At 37.0% G+C, this 16,779-nt stretch overlaps 1 protein-coding gene across 1 annotated transcript in view; it reads left to right on the top strand.

Moving 5' to 3' along the window:
• Positions 1-7,579, top strand: part of SYNPO2L (synaptopodin 2 like) — a 78,798-nt gene extending 71,219 nt beyond the window's left edge. The window contains exon 4 of the mRNA XM_063434267.1: positions 2,037-7,579. Coding sequence (XP_063290337.1) covers positions 2,037-4,366 — 2,330 coding nt within the window. The 3' untranslated portion in view covers positions 4,367-7,579. The remainder of the gene's footprint in view (positions 1-2,036) is intronic.
• Positions 7,580-16,779: the final 9,200 nt, after the last annotated feature.

Here is a 16,779-nt window from a genome sequence, read left to right as displayed (position 1 = left end):
GCAGAGCTCAGAGACAGGCAAGGGGCAACACATTTTAGAGCTAGATTGCATTTAAATAGATACAATAGAGTGGTAAAACAATTGTAAGCCAACACAAGTTATGTCTTTTTATTGCCTTTGTGGATTCATACATTCATCTTAGTTTTGTATTTAAGTGTATAGGTTTCTTTATTCTGATGATACGTTTGGTTTAAACATATTTCTTTCCCCATTCTCAGAACTTTCAGTTCCGCCAACATATTTTTCCGCTTTGTACTTGACTGACAATGAGGGTTGTGACTTTGTATAGCAGGATCTTTATGGAGAAGAATGGCATTTTAAGTGCATTGACCTTATGCTTCCAGATTGGAATATATATAATTCTTTCAGACTCAAATTACAAGGGGGGTGGGATTGTGGCTGGGAAAAAAATATGTTTTTTTTTCTGTTTCGATCCTAGGAACATAGCTTAAGTGACAGGTGACAATGTCCATAACATGGCCCAGTGATAAGCCAGGGCCAGTAAAAATAGACTGGATGATCTCATCAGCTTCTGAGAGCCGATGTACCCTACTGCAATGCCAAGGAAGACAAAAGTGGAGATTTAAAAAGGCTAGCAGAAAGGGCAGCGGAGAGCTCGGGAGATTTTCATATTTTGGTTTGGCTCCAGCTTGGAGTTGATTTATTCTCGTCCCTATCTTTATGGAACATTGTGTCTTTAATGGTGACTGTGTCATGCCTGATTCACCTGTATCTTCCTACCACAGCACAGATAATCTCTACGCAGGTAATCGGTTCCTTCTGAGGGTTGCTAATTCTGAAGTTGAATGCTATTTTTTATGAAGCTGTTCCTATTTATTTTTTTAAATATAGTAGTGCATTTCAATATAACAATTATGTGTTAATTAACTAGAGAGATATTTTAAACTGTTTACGAAGGTAAAAGCTATTTTAAAACGTAACGATACATGATTCATACTTTTAGCAGATTAAATTGTGTATATATATATATAAATTGGTTGAACTTGATGGACTTTTTCAACCTAGAGTACTATCTATGTTACTATATTCTGCAAATCCGTAATACAAAGATTAAAGTTTATATATATATCGAAACAAGAAATGTGCATTTATTATAAAGAGGAGTTCCCAAAGCAATATTCTAAGACTTATATTTTCATCTGCAACATTCCATTGGTTTCCACGGCAATTGAACCACTAATTGAAACCTACCTTGATTGTTTTTAGATGTTTATATGTTTAAAGTGGGTTTTCTGGTTTTATACTCTGAGTAACCAAGTATTCAATGTAGAATGTATTGTCCTATTAAAATGGCATACGCAGAATGTACCCGACCATCCATTAATAAATTACATTAATTTATACTGTAATCAGTAAAGATCTTTATTTATGTACCATAATTGTATTGTGCTTTTTTTCCCTTTCTTTTGGTATTTGCTTGATAGATGGATAGATAGATAGATTATATACTTTATATATTATAATATTTTCCACTTATAGGTAATTAAATGTTTTTGATCATACTTTTCATTTTGTAGCTGCTGTGGAGAGTAGGGTTGAGAGAAAAAAGTAATCTTTCATCCATAGAAACTGTTTTTTTTTTACTTATAAATAGAAATGTAAATATATATTGTTGCACTTTTTGATTTATTTTATAGCTTAACTTTAAATTAATATTAAGTCGAGATCAAAAGTCTGTTTTAGTTCTAAATAAGAAAAGCAAAATACTATCTGTCTGTTGGTCTGTCTGTCTATGCATCCCAACCACTTATTTCAATTGCAAAGTTAGTGTTTTCAATATAAACACACGTTGATTTAGTTGACAAGACAGGCATAACCAATCTATAACGTGAAAAATATGCAATTGCAGAAAATTTTGATTATTCATATTTAGAAAATATATCTGTTGTACGTAATACTTAAATGTGGAAATTAATAGTTAAATGACATAATATAAAATGGTTACAGTAATGAATATCTAAATGCAATCGGTCCAATGGTATGATTGACAATTGCTTTATGTCTTTTTTCCACAGAGCTCCACCGTAGTGAGAGTGTACAGGAAAAAAACGTAAAAGAGGCTAGAACTAAATGCCGAACTATTGCATCTTTGCTGACAGATGCACCAAACCCCCACTCCAAGGGGGTTCTTATGTTTAAAAAGAGACGACAGAGAGCAAAGAAATATACTCTAGTGAGTTACGGAAGTGTGGACGAAGACCGATACATTGAGGACGAGGAAGGTGTCTTCCCAACAAGTGAATCAGAATTTGATGAGGAAGGTTTCTCTGATGCTCGTAGTCTAACTAATCACTCGGACTGGGATAGCACCTATTTGGATATTGAAAAGCCTAAAATGGAACATGAACAACAGGAGGAAAAGGGTCTGAGCGAAGCATCGGGGAAGGGAGCTGCATTATTTGAGATGCAAAGACAGAGATCTGAACAGTTTTCTGTTGATAACGCTCCACCACAAAATCCCCAGGAAAATCATAAACCAACACCGATTCCACCACAAAGAAGGTCAAGCAGTGGAAATGCTCGTAATGTAGAACATAGAAGCCAAGAGATCAGTGGTTCAGAGAGCCCCAAAGTAGCTAGCACAAATATATCATTATCACCTCCTCAGCCTACACAGCCAGGAACTAGTGATGGAACTGGCATCTTTAACAGATCAGCAAGGCCATTTACTCCAGGTCAAGTTGGGCAGCGCTCAATGGCTTCATCAGTTATATTCAATCCTATTACCCCTAAAAAAGTAAGCGAGTGTTCATCTGTGCCAAATGTAGCACCTTCACCGTTTGCACATTTCTCTCATGCAATTCCTTCAAGCCCTGCAATTCCTTTGAGTCCTCAAAGAGTTCCTGGAGGTGCTATTACATCACTTTATATACCAGCACCTGTAAAACCTGCTGTGTCATCAACACCTCCAGATGTAGGTGGTGAAAAAGATTTACAGAATTCTCCAACTTTTGTTACACCAAGAACGACTACTGCTTCTATATATCTCTCATCTCCATCACGCCCATCAGAACCTCAAACAGTAACTTCACAGCCAAATATAACAAAATTAGTGGGTCCCACTACAGTAACTCCATTGACCCCACCAGTGTCACAGTTGTTTAGTCCAGCATCTAGTGTGCAGCATGACACACCATCTTACACCCCAGTAAGCCTTGCAAATACATCATCAGAAAGTGTGACATCAAGAGAACAGAAAATTTCTGTGCCGTTTGGACGTACAGGCATCTTGAATGAGGCTCGAAAAAGAGGTGGCAGGAAACAGATGTTTGCCAAAGTGGAGGAGAAGAAGTGTTTACCTAATCCAGATCTTATGTCCATGGTGCAGAACTTAGATGAGAAACCTAAGCAAGATCAACCTGGAGCAGGGTTTGAGTCTGGACCTGAAGAAGACTTTCTCAGTCTAGGAGCAGAGGCATGTAATTTTATGCAGTCTGCTGGACGAAAGTTGAAAGTTCCTCCCCCAGTAGCACCTAAACCCTATTTAAAAGCAGATGAACTTGTGAATGGTACCCATGATATGCCTCAACTGAAGGGTAAAGGTGCTGAATTGTTTGCTAAACGACAAAGCCGTATGGATAAGTTTGTGGTAGAGTCAACCCCTAGGTCTAGCTCCAGACCTAATTCCCGGCCTAGAACACCATCCCCAACTCCTTCACTACCCTCTTCCTGGAAATACTCATCTAATATTCGTGCACCACCACCTATTGCTTACAATCCACTATATTCTCCATTTTATCCCTTAGCAGCATGCAAATCTCAGCCTGTGAAAGCTGACAGCAAAGTAAAAAAAACTCCTGCCAATAAACCAAGAATGCAAGCAATTGATTTCATGCGTCATCAACCATACCAGCTAAATTCCGCAATGTTCTGTTTTGGTGATTCCTCTAATACTGCAAATCAAACTCAATCAAGTCAAAACACCACAAAATCTAGTTTGCCTAGTACTCCAGCTAGGCAAGTACCTGTAAAAACTGTACGAGCTCATGATATAAAGCGCTTCTCAACTCCAACTCCCATGTCATCTTCAGCCAACATGAAACCCACTGTGCTTGCCCCTCGTTCTGCAACTACGCTTGCTGAGCCAGTGTGGAGAACAGAGATGAGCACTCAACATGTGCCCTCAACACCTACAGTTCCAATGCCTTACCAACCACCCACCCAGGATAGTGTGCAGAATTCTACCACTTCTTATAATCGAGCTTCTGCTGTTTTTAGTCCAACTAGTTTTATCACTTCACCTAGAGCATCAGTTTCCAGGATCCAGGTCCCAAAACCAAAGTTTTGTGCCTCTAAAACTGGAATGCAGGCTAATGTATGGAGGCCGGCTAAAATCCGATATTAATCTCATAAACAAGTACCCATGGTACGCCTCAGCTTCCAGCAAAGATATTCATGGCAATGCCATTTGCTTGATTGTTTTGTGATTTACAAAGTAGTTTTCCTATTTCCATATCCCTGAACCTCTGCTTGCTAGGCTAAGACTGTAACGTTCCAGCAGAAATGAAAAAACTAAATGCACGGATGTAGTAAAATGTGAAAAGGTTTGAGAGAACAAGATGTCTCTTAATGGACCAGGTAATTAAAAGTGAAAATGGACTCTTTAGTAATGGTTTCAACAAGGATGCTGACATATTTGATTACGATGCTCTTTTGACAGATTTGTGAATAAGTAATGTAATGGTAGTCCATGAGGAACTTGCAGACAAGGGATCGACTAGAAATATGGATTTTGTGTACTGCAGCTGGTGGTTGTTGGAATGACAATATGCCAATACACTGCCCATCTTGCGATGACTTTAAGCCAACGATCACATCCATAGGTCAGTTGGGAGTTTAATAAACATTTATAAACAAACTGTATAAACAGCCATGTTGATGTGTTCCATTGCTGTAACCATATCTCCTTAGCCACATAAAACTTGTTGTGCATGAAATTGCTTTTTCCTGGCCACAAGTCAAAGTGCTGGGAAGCTGTTTGCTTGTGTGGTGCACTGTACCAATATTGAATTGGAACATTAACAACCTGAAGTGTGGTGTGTTTAATACAATCCTAGATGGTCACTTAGTCAGTTGAAAAAAGAAATGCATGTTTGTTTGATGTTTGCGTGAATTTACATTTTGCAATTTTAAAGGGACAGCAGCACCTTAATATGAAATTCTCTCATGGGAAATGAAAAATTGAAAATGATGTATATAAAAACTATGGAGCTCTGGATTTTGGTAACTATGGAGCTTGCATATTCCGTGATTTTTTGGCGAAAGGAAATATTCCATCAAAGTAGCATAACGATAGAGGAAAGTAATCACTTTGTTTAAATTAACAGCTGTATTCTCATTATCATTGGTGTATTTGGTGATCAGAATACAGAAAGATCTCATATCATGACCATTGACCAAAAATGATAAATTGCTACTATGGTAATGCCTGGACTGTGCTGTATAATGGCATTCTCTTAGGAAATAAAAGAAAAGTTCCATAATATTTATATGCATATTTCAACTAATGATGTTTCGGCTTCACTGTCCCTTTAAATACTTGTACCATCACAATCATTTTGTGTAGAAGCCACAAATTGTATTTGATATTTATTTTTGTGTACAATGCCCATGTAGATTATTGTTAGTTAAATGCAGTTGTTTCTATTTTTTTCCTTGTGCATCCCGTATTGTGCGTTTGTGACAATGTATTTGTGTGTATGACATTGAGCACATAATGCCTTCATACTTTTGCCAATGTTTTAGAATTATGTAAGCAGGGTATATAACTACTCTAGTAAGTACAACGAGAAGCCAAATTCCATCATCAACATCTGGTCTTTCAAAATCCTATGCAAGCATGCTATATGCCTCTTATTTTCATTAGCATCAGTAGGACAGTAAACTGCTGTTAACGTTAAATAAGCATGACATTCCGTGTCAGAGTAGAGAATCTAAAGATCAGTGTAGTATGTTGCTGATCAGCATGGATATGTAAACGCTCAATCTAGGCACAATAGCCATTCCATTAGGCTGCAGATACTGTCCCTTGATTTCACTGTCAGCCAATGAATGGCTTTAACACATGGATAACAATGATATTGGCAATATGTAAGTGGAACCATCAGCAATTGACAAGTGAGACCCTCAGAGGGACATGTAGTGGTTATGGTGGTTAGACTGACACTTTAAAGTTTTATCCTAGAATGATTTTTGCATGTTTCTATGTCATGCTATTTTATACACAAAATTTCTTTCAAGAAATTCTTTAAAACCACAAGCCATAGATCTCATTTCGGATTACAAAATATTAAAGGATTCGGCCGTTTCAGATTCTTCTTAACTTCAAGCATAGTTTTAAATGACCAAATATAAGTGGGAAGAGATGGACAGTGCACTTGTGTGATAACCAGTGAAATAAAAATGTACACTAGATGTGGTGAAATAGTGAATCAGTGATCATACAAACGCAAACACAAACATAACGTATAAGAGTTCATTTTGTTTGTAAAAGATAAACACTTGCATAGGGAAATATAGTTTTATAATGTAACTGACTCAGCACATATAAGAATAAATATTAATCACATCCCACTCACATTTGCTTAAGCTTGTATATAACTGGCTCAAGTATATCTGCATAGGTGTAGTGAAGGTATTCTGAAATAGAGAATAGTTTTATATTATGTAAAATCATTACAAATCATTCTTTTTTTTGTTGAGTGTCTATACATAAAATTAAAAATTGTTAAATGTGGTTTTCTTAACAGATTTCATAGGTCATAAATAGGTAATGTGTCAAACTGCTATTACACTTTCAAAATAAAACAAAAAAACAAACCATTATCTCACAAAATTTCTGTAGAAATTAGACATCTCATATCTATGCATACAGGTAAGCTATGTGCAAAACAAGCCATAACATAAACAAGCCAGAATATACTTTCTAATAGATTGGAAGCAGACATATATCATGAGTAATTATTAGGACAGCAGGGGAGATCACCAAACCTGAATTTATGCTAGTCGCCATACCAATAATTAGTAATATAGCAGGTTAATATTTCATATTCTGGAATGTTTTACGTATCCATTTCATAGTTTTATTTTCTAAAATTAATTTCCTTAAAGTTTATCTTGTTCCAATTATACGAGCAGGAACACACATGGGAACTAACTCTATCTGCCCAACAGGGTGTGGGTTGGAGTGCTCATTGCCAGAATAATAAGTTTCATTATGTACCATACACTGCTTACCTATTTTACTGTCTACAAAATCCTAGTCTCCTAGTCTTGGTGGTTTTCGTGTACAGGAAGAGCCAGGCCAATTACCGACCAGTGCTCACAGGTATTACATTACGTATCTGCCTACAGGTTCAGCACCTAAGGTTCCTATTATCCTTCCTAAAATAACTTATCTATGGATGATGAAGGAAGGTAGATTTATTTTTGCATCTGAGAAAAGGCTGCATTTTGCGATGTCACATTTGGAAACAGATATGAACTGTGGCCTATTAATTTGTAGTTACACATCTGATTCAATTAATGCAATGTTAGAATCCAAACACATTCAACGATTCATGACTGTCTTCATTAAAGCGCAAAAGGTGAGCTGCCTAGGTTCCAAATATTTCACAAGTGATTAGAGTGGCTGCCACTTGAGCCTCACAGATATTTTGGGGCTACCCCCCTCAGGAATACAGTATCAATGACCATGATTATATGGACACAAATAACTAGCCAAGGGATGGATCACATTAAAGGGGGAAAAAAGATTTGCATTATTTGTTCAATGTTGTATGACTTTTAATTTTACCATCAAAAATGTTTTCGAAGCTGGTAAAAAAAAAACTGCTATGGGTGGTAGTTTTTCCTTTATTTGATAGGGCCACAAAAGTCCTATACCATTGAACACTAAAGCCAAATCTCTTTTTCTGAAATCTGATGCTCTGAGCACCTGGCAGTATCGCCAACGTTGAGCACACATATGGCTATCTACAGAGATGAATATAATGTATGGCTTTGGTTGGTTGGTGTTGCAGCTAGGACATGAATTACATAATTTTGGGGCAGTGGTGGGTAATTCGACCTGATGTTAGATGCTCAGTTTGCTGCAGCTGAACAATCCACACGAACAAAGTCTCTGCTGCTAAGGTAAAGGATGAAGAAGAAGGATATGGTTAAAACTGCTGTTGGTGCAATGCAGGTAGGATGAGAGACCTCTACCTATCACAGGTGGGGGCTAAGATGGTGTTTGCAGAAGGTAAGGTTTACAGAGAAAAGGAGCTGGAATTGGAAATGATAAATGAATTGAATTATGGACAATGAAACTGGGAGAGAGATGACATGAAGAACTGAACAGGGGATAGAACACAACCAGATAAGAATACATAAAAATATATAAGATCTGAAATAAACAGCTGTAATGCAGCTACCAGGTCTTGACCAATAATAATTAGGATTGATTAAATTTGTATTGCATTTACTAAGCATGGAAAGCTTTAATGTTACCCAACAGACAAAACAGTTTGGATGAAAACATGACCAAATTTGCATGTTTGTCGGGAATAACTATTGCTTGTCAGAGAAACTGGATGCTTCTGTTTTTTTGTGTGTCTTTCTAACGCACAATTTTATGTGGCAAATGGGAGATATAATATTAAATGTTGACCATTTATTGATGATCTGAGCTCAGCAAAGTAAATGCAGGCCACACTAAGCATCTATTAAATTGTAATCCATTTGCCATGACCACATCTACAAACATTAATACCTAAGATCATGTTGATGGAAGCAGCTACTATTGATAAAAGCATCTTTTGTTACTAAAATTCATTCCGAGAGACCGATTCACATAATTAGACTTTTGGTTGTCTTCTGGTCCATAAGAACACTGATGGATTTGCACTGTTCAATAAAAATGTGCTCAGATGGCTTCTAACATAACATAAACATAAATGGCTTCTAGCCATAACATAAACAAGCCAGAATATACTTTTTAATAGATTGGAAGCAGACATATATCATGAGTAATTATTAGGACAGCAGGGGAGATCACCAAACCTGAATTTATGCTAGTCGCCATACCAATAATTAGTAATATAGCAGGTTAATATTTCATATTCTGGAATGTTTTACGTATCCATTTCATAGTTTTATTTTCTAAAATTAATTTCCTTAAAGTTTATCTTGTTCCAATTATACGAGCAGGAACACACATGGGAACTAACTCTATCTGCCCAACAGGGTGTGGGTTGGAGTACTCTTTGCCAGAATAATAAGTTTCATTATGTACCATACACTGCTTACCTATTTTACTGTCTACAAAATCCTAGTCTCCTAGTCTTGGTGGTTTTCGTGTACAGGAAGAGCCAGGCCAATTACCGACCAGTGTTCACAGGTATTACATTACGTATCTGCCTACAGGTTCAGCACCTAAGGTTCCTATTATCCTTCCTAAAATAACTTATCTATGGATGATGAAAGAAGGTAGATTTATTTTTGCATCTGAGAAAAGGCTGCATTTTGCAATGTCACATTTGGAAACAGATATGAACTGTGGCCTATTAATTTGTAGTTACACATCTGATTCAATTAATGCAATGTTAGAATCCAAACACATTCAACAATTCATGACTGTCTTCATTAAAGCGCAAAAGGTGAGCTGCCTAGGTTCAAAATATTTCACAAGTGATTAGAGTGGCTGCCCCTTGAGCCTCACAGATATTTTGGGGCTACCCCCCTCAGGAATACAGTATCAATGACCATGATTATAGCAAAGTACAGCAAAGTAAATGCAGGCCACACTAAGCATCTATTAAATTGTAATCCATTTGCCATGACCACATCTACAAACATTAATACCTAAGATCATGTTGATGGAAGCAGCTACTATTGATAAAAGCATCTTTTGTTACTAAAATTCATTCCGAGAGACCGATTCACATAATTAGACTTTTGGTTGTCTTCTGGTCCATAAGAACACTGATGGATTTGCACTGTTCAATAAAAATGTGCTCAGATGGCTTCTAGTTAGACAGTTACAATACTCTGTTGTGTTTTGCGGTTAAAATTAAGAACACGATTATGGACTTGTTTAATTAAAAGAGCTGCCACTTGCACTGGTTGAGTGAGAATAAATAAAGTAAAGACTCCATGAATAACACAAGAAGAAACGTTGGGATTAATTGTTGGTTTCCAGAAGAAGAAGATTCAGGAAAAAAAAGGAAGTGACGAAACAGATCATTTGAGAGGAATTGTACTTGGATGAGTTTTCATAGGACTGTTTAAGAATACATATATTGGATACAAACAGCCTGTAACAGCTAATTGCCATAGAATGTTAACGATTTAAATACATTGGCAGGATTCTTTTAGCAGAGCTACGGTGTACTCTGCTTTCTGGATAGCAATGTCCCGGTGGACTTCAATGGAGGAACTGCTATTCAGAGAGTTTAGTATTTTTATAGTGGTAAGACGATCATCCATCCAGATGATATAAATGTTTCTTATTAAAGCCGGGTATATTTACGGAAAATTCATGGGATATGCACATATTTTTTGGTGATTTGGGAGTGTATGAAATCCATACATTTACTTTTAGCTATCAGGTCTTGCACAAGGGCTATTGGAACCCATCATCAACCCATTTTAGTAAAATCCTTTGCATTTACACAGCCAAGCTTGAGATATTCCCCTTGAATGTTTGTGCATTAAGCTGCTATCTAAGTCATCTTGCGTCTGTGTTTCTGACTTAGAAAAAAAAAATACATTGCAAACTCATTTTGGAAGGTTACAATATACACTTTCCAATACAATATTTTCATTCTAGAGTGGTGCATTATATTTTCGAGGCACCAGTTTGCACTCTCCATTCTCCATTGCAGAAGTGAAGACCTCCAAATGTGGAAAGGATGTAAATGTTCGTATTCTCTGATGTAGACTGATTTTCGAAAAGTGAGATTTCTGGATTTCTAAAAATGAATCTTGCAATGCACAAATCCAGCTGAATAAATGATGTTGTGGGCTTTAATGCATGTTTTTTTTGTTGCTTTCACAGTCAGATGATATCTATCCCATGAAAAATTCACTTGCAGTCCATTCTAGCCTGGAACCACGGCAGATTGTATTCCCTAGTGTGTTAATCAGTGCTGAAATCAATGACAAATTAACAAAGGCAGCATGTTTATTTCTGTGTTGCCTGGCACTACATAGAGGTTTTTTTTTTTTTTTTTTTAAACGTGTTCATTAAACTTTTTATCCAAATCCAATGTCGAAATTTTGAATGTTTCAATATATATATCTCAGGGTTTTATGAGCACAAAAAAATATGGTTACTTACTGCACCTTCACATTCCCCTTTTAACTCTGGTGTTAATGTGTCTGTGGACGTATTTTAAGTTAATGTCATCGAAATGTAGAGAAATAATCAGTAACAGTCACTTAGAAATCTCAAGTAGATTTATTTACACACATGGATTGGGGAAATTTGAACATAAATAGTTCAGTGTGTAACTGCGAATAAGGCATAAAACTAAATTCTCAAAGGAACAATCCAAGCACCATAACCACTACAGCTCCAATGCTCCCTTCTGACAAAGTCTGAAGTCATCTCTTGGTTTAGTTCAGAAATCCGCTAATTTTGACACTTGAGTACAGGCAATTACAGGTGAGTTTTGGGTGATGCAAAAAGTTGTTTTTTTTTAGGAGGCTCACTAACCTAAAACGATTAGGGATACAGCAGCGTAAAAAGAAAATTGGACAATTTTAGATAGAGTTTTTCTTTAAACAGATTTACATACTTAGTTGCAAATCTTGTGCCCATCAGGGTACTTTTCTTTTGCATATAAAAATAAATTCTTTGCATTACAAGAAATGTAGCTACTGATTTAAAAACAATGCAATTATTTTTGAATTAAAAAAAACTAAAACACACAGTTGGAGTTACTTAACCTCCTCAATTTTTCCAGATATATTGGATGGCCTGTCCAAAACACGGTGGAATGTAAGTTACATGTAATATCGTGGTATATGATTGTGTTTGAAAGCACAATATTCCGGGATTAATCCCATAACTGTACACAACTCATTTATGGCAAGTGTTGGAAAGCCATAAGCCTGGTTTTGTGCTCAAAGGATAGCACTATAAGCCAATGTGGATATGGCATGTCATCTATTGCGGTAGAAAAATAGTGGTGAACAACCAAAAAGCCTTGCATAAAATCCACATTAGTTTATTTCACCAGGTTGGGTATTCGATAAAAAACAATGATACAATCACAACATTATTTGCAAAAAAGTACGACTGTGATGTCAGCAGCTCATCAATGCATCTACGCATATTGTTAGAAAACTTTATCAAGTTTACATATGCAATGTATGATCATATACTGCAACTACACACCCATTGTATTTGCCTAGGGGTAATGTATAAAAAAAACAAAAAAAAAAACGTCACCATGTTTTGAGCTTTAAAGTTGCTGTTTAGTGAATGAGTGAGTGCGCTTATCTTGTATGTTGTGTATATATATATATATATATATATATATATACAGGTATATATATATATATATAAAAGAAACCAAGAGGGCTGCACTCACCTGAACATGCATACATTATAGGGTGCTGCTGGGGCCAAAATATACAAAATATACAAAATACAGAACCCAGCGCACTCGCTTATTAACTAAACAGTGATTTCAAATCTTAGAGATTGTAATAGTTTTATTTAAAAACACCTCACCTAGGCAAAAAATGATGGGGGTTTAGTTACATTATATGATCATACATTGCATAAGCCTGCCAACTACGTCAAAGTACCCCATATTCGGTAGGTCCTATCCTAATATATATATATATATATATATATATATATATATATATCATAATCTGTGACTATAGTGAGTATATGCAAACATGTAAACACATTCTGGGTCAAATATAATATTATAATATTAAAAGTGGCTAAGTTAACCCCTTAAGACCGCAGGGCGTTCTATGCCGTCCCTATTTTGGCGGCTCTAAACGCCGCAGGGCGGCATTGAACGCCCTGCGCGGTCTTGCCTCCCACGTGGCCGGCGGCACATGGGGACCGCGGTCTGCAGTTTCCGATCGCAGTGACAAGCTGACACATGGAGCCGCGGCATTTTACAACTGCAGATTGCGGTCGGGGGACATGCCTGGCCCCCCAGGCAGTCCCCCTGCGGTCAGTGACCGCGATCTGCAGAGTATGATCGCAGTGAGAGGCTGTCTCTGCGATCTGAATGCAGAGACAGTCTCTCACTGCGATCTGATCGCAGTGACAGCTTGTCACTGCGATCAGAGTTACTATGTGTCAGCCTGTTGGTAACTGAAGGCAGGATCCCCCTGCAGGTCGCGGTGGGGGGCATGCCTGGCCACCCAGGCACTCCCCCTGTGGCCAATTACGCGATCTGCAGGAGGTGATCACAGTGACAGCCAGTCACTGTGATCACTGATCCTGTGTGTCAGCCAGTGATCTGAAATCACTGGCTGACACTGTCTCTGCCCCACTCCTCCCCTCTTAACCCCTTAAAGTTAAAAATAAAATAAATTAACGTTACAATTAAAATATACTTAGATCATTTATATATATTATATATATGATCTAAGTATATATATATATATACACACACACACATTTACACATACACTGTATAAGTTATTTTAATATCAAAATACACGTAGAAGGATATTGATTAAATATATACATAATTATAATTATGTATATTTATATATAATAAAAAATATGTAAATACGTAAAAAAATAAAAATACAAAAAATAAAAAGAAAATAATTGAAAATATATATATGTGTCTAATTTTGTTCTAACTGTATTTTGATATTAATATATATATTGATATCAAAATACACGAAGAACGAAATAATATATGTATATACCTAAGTATCTACGCATATATCACTATATGTATACCTATATATGAATAAAAATAATTAAAAAATAAAATATATACATATATATATATATATATATATATATACATACAGATGAAAAGAGTGCACTCGAAAGGTCTTCTTAAAGATATAAACAATTTATTGTGCCAAAACTTCAAAGACATACAAGTCGACGTTTCAGTCCTCGTGGGACTTTTTTCAAGACAATGAAAGGCGGAAAAAAAAGTGATTTAAATATACCTTACAGGTGATTTGATTGGAGAGTAGGTTATATGAAAGAGAGGCTGTGCAAACGTGAAAGTGATTACTCAACTTTGAAATAGGGATTAACCCCTTAAGTGCCTAATAGAAAGGCCTGAAGGTGAGTGTGGTTACGGCCAAAAGTCTAATAATCTGCACTCGCAGACATATTAAAATTCAAGTATAAGAAATATCGAAGCCACCTTAGATTGACTAAGTGTTTAAGACTCTATTTGAATATTTAAACAAATTTGTTAAACAAAGTTAAATAATACCTTACGATTGCTACATTTTTAAATTTTTAAACAATAGTATAAGGTGGCTACGTTTTTAAATTGGAATTCCAAGTGCCAAGTGGTTGCAGACCTAATTATAGACACATTGTAGAAAAAAACTTCAAAGTATATTTGAATAACCCTAGGGATACTATGTATATACTTACTTAATTGTATTACAAATTAACGGCCATACAGTCTATGGAGTATAACAGGAGCATCCATAAGCTAACATACCCAGCTAAATAAAAATTAATATATAATTAATATATGATAGATTTAACAAAAAGTCTCATGAGTTAATCACCAATAATGGTTTTTCTGTGACCTTTAGTACAGATATGTATCAATTACTATTATTTACGAAACTGTGGCTTCTTTATCTTTTCGGGATGAAGCAGCTGAGTGGGTTGATTTCATTAAGTCCCCCCGGGGACAAAGTTCCTAATGTGAAGATCCAAAAGGCTTCTCTTTGAAGAAGTAGGACATCTCTGTCACCCCCCCTGTTCGGGGCCGGAACATGTTCAATGCCCATAAATTTCAATGTGGGCAGTGTATGCCCTATTTCCAGAAAATGTTTGGCTATGGGGGTGGTTGCTGTGCCGCTGGATAACGCAGTCCTGATGGTAGATCTGTGTCCCCTCATGCGCTCCCTGAGGTCATTAGACGTTTTGCCGATGTACATGAGTCCACATGGGCAGGTGATGCGATAGACTACGTGTGTAGTGGTGCACGTGATCCTTTGCCGTATCCTGTATTCTTTACCTGAGCGAGGGTGGTAAAACGCTTTGCCCGGGGTCATACTATTGCAAGCCATGCACTTCAAACAACGATAACAGCCTGGACTTTGAACAGACCGATGCGCCATAGATGTATCTGTATGAACCAGATAATCTCTCAGGTTCCTGTTTCTCCTATAACTAATCATAGGGGTATTCTGGAATATCGTCGGTAGTGTCTTGTCTTTTTTAAGAACCTCCCAGTTGTGTCTTATTTTCTGGGACATCTCGCCCGATAGTGAATGGAACGTTTGGGGGAAGATCATTCTATTTTGTTTGCTTTTAATTTTAGGGCCATCAGTGTAGTTTTTGAGTGCTATTGAATATGCACTCTCCAGCATCTGTCTTGGATATCCACGTTGTGAAAATTTTTCAAACATTTCTTGTACCTGGTTTGCTGCTTTTATAGAATCAGAGTTGTTCCTCAGTATTCTCATAAATTGAGATACCGGTAAAGATTTTATGAGATTGGGTGGATGGTGACTGCTGGCGTGTAGTAACGTATTGCGGTCAGTTTCCTTTGCAAATAAAGTATACCCCAGCTTGTTATTTTCTATAAAAATACGAAGATCCAGGAAGTCGATTTGTTTGTTGTTAATTTGATGGGTAAGTCTTACTGGTGAATCCAATTGATTCAGTGACCCTATCATGTCATGTAGACTTTGTTCCTCACCCGTCCATATGATGAACACGTCATCGATATATCTCAGGTATTTCAGAATATGATGACCATATTTTTGGAGAATGTGTACCTGTTCATATGCATGCATGTATGCATTAGCATACATGGGTGCCATAGGGGCACCCATCGATGTCCCGGATATTTGTATGTAAAAAGCTTTTTCAAATCGAAAATAATTGAGTGTAAGACATAATTCCAATAATTCAAGTATATATTCAATCGGGGGCTCTATACGTTCTTGGTACTGTGTTAGTACTTGGCGCATCGCCTGGATTCCCTCCTCGTGGGGAATTATGGTGTATAAACTGCTTACGTCAATGGCTGCTAAGAAAACTCCTTGTGGGGGGAGTTCTATGGAATTTAAGGCTGCTATGACTTGCGCCGAGTCTTTCACATAGGTAGGTAATGACATTACCGGTTTTTTAAATTTTGTGTCTAACCATTTCCCTATGGGTTCTAACAATCCCCCGATCGCCGATACTATCGGTCGTCCTGGTGGGCGCTCCAGGTTTTTGTGAACCTTAGGCACTGTGTATATGATCGGGCACCGAGGGTGGGTTTCAAATAAGTACTCATATTCCGTAGTGGTGAGGAAACCTGCTTCTAAACCCCTTTGCAGTGTCTGTTGAACAACTTTACTGAATTCATAGGTGGGATCTATTAGCGTGTATTCATAGACTCTGGTATCTTTTAGTTGTTTGAGGATTTCCTCCTTATAGTCGTCGTATTGTTGGACGACTATAGCGCCCCCCTTGTCCGCTGGACGTATGGTAATGGACATATCTTTAGCCAGGCTGTTTAAGGCTTCTCTTTCATCTTTAGATAAATTCGGGCGTCTTTGGTTCCGGGTAGTTGTAACCTTCATTGTATC

Source organism: Pelobates fuscus, chromosome 10, assembly GCF_036172605.1.
Source record: "Pelobates fuscus isolate aPelFus1 chromosome 10, aPelFus1.pri, whole genome shotgun sequence".
Taxonomy (NCBI): domain Eukaryota; kingdom Metazoa; phylum Chordata; class Amphibia; order Anura; family Pelobatidae; genus Pelobates; species Pelobates fuscus.
This window is presented reverse-complemented; position numbering and strand designations above follow the sequence as displayed.